General features: G+C 52.6%; 1 protein-coding gene across 8 annotated transcripts in view; it reads left to right on the forward strand.

Moving 5' to 3' along the window:
- GBF1 (golgi brefeldin A resistant guanine nucleotide exchange factor 1) overlaps positions 1-3,304 on the forward strand; it is a 121,239-nt gene extending 117,935 nt beyond the window's left edge. For 4 of the 8 annotated variants that reach the window (XM_029201230.1, XM_029201228.1, XM_029201235.1 and 1 more), the window contains 7 exons: positions 276-426; positions 533-663; positions 863-964; positions 1,246-1,359; positions 1,509-1,689; positions 1,841-1,969; positions 2,451-2,731. In XM_029201230.1, the coding sequence (XP_029057063.1) occupies positions 276-426; positions 533-663; positions 863-964; positions 1,246-1,359; positions 1,509-1,689; positions 1,841-1,969; positions 2,451-2,731 (1,089 nt within the window). Of the gene's footprint in view, positions 1-275; positions 427-532; positions 664-862; positions 965-1,245; positions 1,360-1,508; positions 1,690-1,840; positions 1,970-2,450 lie in introns of all 8 variants that reach the window. The other 4 variants (XM_029201233.1, XM_029201232.1, XM_029201234.1 and 1 more) reach the window with 2 other exon arrangements.
- The last annotated feature ends 2,696 nt before the right edge of the window (positions 3,305-6,000 follow it).

Genomic DNA, 6,000 nt, shown 5'->3' on the forward strand with positions numbered 1-6,000 from the left:
TCTCACTGTGTAATTGTGTTATTAAATACTTAGTCCACACACCTCCTCAAATCCCCGCTACTAGGAGTAATACCCATCTTTGGGAAACACTGGTCAGGACTAGGACAACCAGCTCATAAAGTTGAGGAGAAGGGAGTGGTGAGAGGGGTGGAGTATGGTGTGATCGGTACTAGGGACTCCCTTGAGGACTCAATCAGGGACAGTGGGAGTGGGCTGGTGAGGAGGGGATCCACCAGACCTAACCCCACTCATGTCGTGCCCCTCCTGTGACCCAGTTGCTAGACCTGATGCACACCCTACACACAAGGGCAGCCTCTATCTACAGCTCATGGGCGGAGGAGCAGTGCCACCTGGACACAGGAGGCCGGAAGATCGAAGCGGATTCACGCACCCTCTGGGCCCACTGTTGGTGCCCTTTACTTCAGGGTAAACCTCAGGGGAGCAGGCAGGGCAGGGGCAGAGGTGGAGCTGGCGCTTGGGAAGTACCAGGATCAGGATGCCCAAAGGATCCTGAGCCTGTTCTCATTCTCAGGCATTGCCTGCCTGTGCTGTGATGCCCGGCGCCAGGTGCGGATGCAGGCACTGACCTATCTGCAGCGAGCACTACTGGTACATGATCTGCAAAAGTTAGATGCCCTGGAATGGGAGTCCTGTTTTAACAAGGTAGGACTTCCCTCTGGTCTTAAGGTAAAGTGCAAATCCTAAAGACAAGGAGAGCCAAGCAGCTTGAAGAGCTGATGTCAATTCTCAGCCTGTATCAGACCTTCCCTCCTGTTCTGTACCCATCCACCGCAGCCCAGGGTCAAGTGGACAAGGCTTCCACCTGACCCTGCTAGGGAGATGTTGGCTTCTTACCCACCAGGTGCTGTTTCCTCTACTGACCAAGCTCTTGGAAAACATCAGCCCTGCAGATGTGGGCGGGATGGAGGAGACCCGGATGAGGGCTTCCACCCTGCTCTCTAAGGTACTGCTCATGACCCTACACCCACCCACTCTCCCCACACCTGCCTCTTCGCAAGCAGGGAAGCCAAGGCTACTGGGAGGACCTAGAGATGTAATGTAGGTGCTTAGGACTCCCAGCTATGGAGACTCAGCAGGACCCAGGGACCTGGGAGGATTTTGGAATTCAGAGGAGCCTCTGATCCAAGATTCCCACACAAGATAGGGCAGGCTTGCCTCCCACCCTTGGAGAGGGGTGCAGAAGGCTCGTACCCTACTCTTGGCTGAGGGGCTGGGGGACCATAGGTCTTCCTGCAGCACCTGTCTCCACTGCTGTCGCTCTCTACCTTTGCGGCCCTCTGGCTGACCATCCTGGATTTCATGGACAAGTACATGCACGCAGGCTCCAGCGACTTACTGGTACGTTCTGCCTCAGCCCAACTCCAGCTGCCTACTTCCTCTCCCATCTTCTGGGAGGACTTGCTGTTTCTCCCTTGGTGGCTGCCTTCTCCTTACCATATCCCCCCATGCCCTCTTTCCCATTCTCATGGCCCCACTGCCACCTGCAGTCAGAGGCCATCCCTGAGTCTCTGAAGAACATGCTCCTGGTGATGGACACAGCAGAGATTTTCCACAGTGCGGATGCCCGAGGAGGCAGCCCCTCAGCCCTCTGGGAGATCACCTGGGAGCGCATTGACTGTTTCCTGCCCCACCTACGAGATGAGCTCTTCAAGCAGACTGTCATCCAGGGTAGGGGGCTCCAACCAACTTCATCAAAGAGAGTCTGGAGCTAATAATTAGTTCTCTGTGCCTGGGGTGGGGGTTAAGTCTAGTGAGTAGCCAGGACTCTACTTGAAATAAAGCACCGAGAGCCGCCATCTGGATTCTCTACCCTCCCCAGACCCTGTGCCCATGGAGCCTCATGCCCCAAAACCTCTGGCCTCAGCCCACCTGACTCCTGCTGCTGGTGACACCAGGACACCTGGCCATCCACCTCCCCCAGAGATGCCCTCTGAGCTGGGGACCTGTGGTGAGTCCCTCTGAGCGAGTTTGCTGGATGTCAAACAGGAAGTCAAGGAGGTCCGGGGTACTTTGAGATTGCTGCTGGGCATGGGCTGTGAGCCAGGGGAAGGAAAGAACCAGAAGATCCTGTTCACCTGCACTTCTTATGGGAAATGGCAGGGCCAGGTCAGCTATGATGAGCTAGCTGCCTGGGATTTTCAGGCTTCAGAGAAGGAGGCTGGATCAGGGACTTGGAATGAATATGCAGAGGTTGCCCTTCAGGAATTCTAATAAAGACCAGACCAAAATTAACCTACTGGAGGTACAGCAAAGAAGATAAAGGGTAGATATAAGGTAGCTGGACACTGGAATAAGTTTTGAGCAGAGACTCTCAACTGTGTAGACTGGGAGGGGTCATCTTGCTTACAGGAGTGGGAGAAGCAGAAGTTTGGTAAACTAGCTGCAGAATGTGAGCGAGTCTGACTGCAGCCACCTTGCTTTCCCTCTAGACTTTGAGAAGCCCGAGGGCCCCCGACCTGCCAACAGCAGCTCCTCTGGATCACCAGTGGCATCGAGCCCCAGCAGACTGAGCCCTACCCCGGATGGGCCTCCACCCCTGGCTCAGCCCCCACTGATCCTGCAGCCCTTGGCCTCCCCACTGCAGGTGGGCGTGCCCCCCATGACTCTGCCTATCATACTCAACCCCGCTCTCATCGAGGCCACCTCACCTGTGCCCCTCCTGGCCACACCCCGCCCCACAGACCCCCTGCCCACCTCTGAGGTCAACTAAGGCAGGGCCCTCAGCGATCAGGACCAGTACTTCCTACCAGGCTGTCCCTGGCCCACCTCTCAGCTGTCCCAGGGGCCACAAATTCTTCAGTCCCAGTCCAAGCTGCTATCACTGCTACTTGGATGGGGACCTGAAAAAGAACTTTTACAGCCCCTCCTGGGACCCACAGTCAGTCTGTGGGACCTTCCTCCTCTGCTCTCCATTCCTGGGAGTCCAACCTGAGAGCACACTCAGGTATCACCTGCAGCCTGGCAGCTCGGGGAGGCATCACTGTACCAGCCCTGCAGTGCCCGCCCTTGTGCTCCTCCTGCCCGTGGTCAGGCATCGAGAGCCAAGCCAATCACTCTGCACTTTGTTTCCCTCTCCCAACCCCACTCCCATCAGCCCTGGGCCACCTCCTCTAGTTCTTCCTCTTTTATTAATTAGTTGGTCAGTTTGGAGAGTTGATTGGCGCCATGGAGGGTGGACAGGTGGGGCTGGACAGAGGGACTGCCCACAGGAGCATGTACATATGGAAAAACAGGACAACAATGGATTTTTTATGATGTAATAAATGTCTTAGTACCAACATCATTGCCTTTCCCTCTGGTTTCCTTCTTGAGTTTGTGGGTACCATGTTTCGGGATACCCAGGCCATCACATGAACAGAAATGAGACTGAGCCTACCAACAGTCTGGCCCACGTGGCCCCTGGTCACCAGCCAGCCAGACGCCAGGACGCAGTCAGGATTCCTTCACTGCTGCTGCCCCACGACCACCATCACAGCAGTGCCCCCTTAGCACCAGGGATGCGCTAGGGGGTTGGCAGTTGTCCTCTTCCCTAACTGCTCCATCGGAGATAACCGTGACAGCCTAGGCTGGGGTCAAAGGGAAGGTGAACCAGAGCTGAGCTGTAGTTATTCAGAAGTCTTCCCTCAGATGTGCCTCATAGTCCCAGGAGCAGAGAGGAGCCCATGGGGCTTAGGGGGTGGGAGGCTATCTTGCCCATAGCTGTGATCATGTGTTTCTGGACACAGGGCATTCATTTTGGCCCAGAACTGAGGAGGGAAAATTTCTTCCCATCCCACAGCCTCCATCTACCCCAGTCACTGCAAGCATGATTGGAGAACCCCTCCCCTTCTTTCCCTTTGCGTCAGGGTGAGATAAGTGGGAGTGTGTATGGGGCAGGCAGTGTGGCCCCTGCAGGGGTGAGGTACTGTGGGTGTGATGCAGAATACTATTAAGCTTTCCCAGGTGAAGCATCTCCATCATCTTGGCATCCTCCTTCACCATGGTCTCTTCCCCCAGGGGAAGGGAGGGCAGAGAGTGGTACCTGCTGTACTACCAGCTGGCCTCCCTCATGGAGAGTTAGGGGCACTCACCTCTTCATTGGTCCTAGATGTCTATGTAATCGTTCAGCACCTTGGGCTTTCCTTTGCTCAGCACAACCAGGTGGATGTTGCTGGGTCTGGATGTCTGTAAGTGCCTCCCTCGGGTGCTTTGGAAATGGAAACAGCCTGATGTGGAACAATACTGACATGAGTCCTGCAGCTCTTACACTAGTTTCTCCCTCTTCCCTTCCTTCTGCAAGTAGTCCAGACCATGCCTGCTTTCCACACTAACTAGAAGCCTTGCTCCTGGGAAAATTAGGAGTAAGACTGCACTCCTTCTTTGCACATTTCTGTATGAGTGCAGAAAAGCCCGGAACTACAGTCAGGTTAACACTAGGGCCGTTGGCTTCAGCTATAACATCTCTGTTCTCCCTTCTGAGCCCCACAGCTCTGCCTTCAGAAGCTTCTGTTTCCCTATGGGGGAAACAACATTGACTACTGTATAGAAACCTGAAGGCTATGAACAAAGGAATATGAAAAGTCTGTATCCCTCAGTCTACAAATATCGGGAAACAAGGTGGAGTAATTGCAAACTGAACCCTTCCCCGCTGGCAAGCAAAGAAAAACATTTGTTGGAAGCCTCATTCTGTTATAGAAAGATCAACTGACACATACGTGACTTGTGTGGTTGACAGTGTTGTCTCTGTCAGGCAAGGGAAACTACAAGAAGAACTAATATTCAGGCCTTAATTCTGACCAACAAAGAATGGCTGATGATGTGGAAGTGACAAAACTTGTGGGAAAGTAATAGAATAATCTGAAGGGAAATGTTGGTCTTAATGATGTCTCCTATAAGAACTCTAGGATAGCAGGCTTCAAAAAGTCCAGAGGAAAGCTAGAGACTTTTAAGACCCTAACATGGAGAAGTGACATTGTTGGAACACCAATATATGTCAATATTAAGTGCACTGCTTACCCAACCTTGTAGAGGTATTTACTCCTCTTACAGATGAGGCAACAGGTTCAGAGAGGCCAAATTCCTGGGAAGTTAGGGAGCTGGGATTCAAACCCAGGTCTGTCTCACTCTAAACCCCATGGTCTTTCCTATGACACTTCCTCAGCTCAAAAGTAGTAGTGGTGGGGCACAGTGGTTAAGAATCCGCCTGCCAATGCAGGGGACACAGGTCCGAGCCCTGGTGCTGGAAGATCCCACATGCTGCAGAGCAACTAAGCCTGCAAGCCACAACTACTGAGCCTGCATGCTACAACTATTGAGCCCATGAGCCACAACTACTGAAGCCCGTGCATCTAGAGCCTGTGCTCCTTAAGAAGAGAAGCCACCGCAATGATAAGCCAGTGCACTGCAACAAAGAGTAGAGAAAGCCCGCGCGCAGCAGCGAAGACCCAACGCTGCCAAAAAAACCCAAAAAAGAATGCCCCAGGGCTCAGTGCTTGTCAACTTCTTTTCTCCACATTCAATCGTGGGGTGATGTCCACTGTTGAAACTTTAAATACCATCCATCACTCTGACTTTATGTACAACTACCCCTCATCTCTTCTAGGTTCTTATACCAATGCCCACACCCCACCACCCATATCCCACACCCAATCCCTCAGCAAGTCTTGTTGCTTCTGTCTTTCAAATCTATCTGGAATGTGACTACTTCTCCCACCCTCACCCACTACCACCCAAGTCTAAGCCACCATCTATTGGACTACTGGTCTCCCTCCTTCATTCTAGTCCCATACTCTCTACCCTTTACTCTCCACACAGCAGCCAAATGGATACTTTCAATACATGTCATATCATTTTCACTCCACTGCCCAAAACCCTCAAATGGATGTCCATCTCATTCAGCATAAAATCCAAAATTCTTACTTTTTCTCACCTACCTAACTAACCTTGCTGGTCCTCAAATATACCAAACGCATTTGTATCAGACCTTTACACTACTGGTGC

The sequence above is a fragment of the Monodon monoceros genome, unplaced genomic scaffold (genome assembly GCF_005190385.1).
Source record: "Monodon monoceros isolate NGI ecotype Baffin Bay Population unplaced genomic scaffold, NGI_Narwhal_1 Super_Scaffold_4, whole genome shotgun sequence".
Taxonomy (NCBI): domain Eukaryota; kingdom Metazoa; phylum Chordata; class Mammalia; order Artiodactyla; family Monodontidae; genus Monodon; species Monodon monoceros.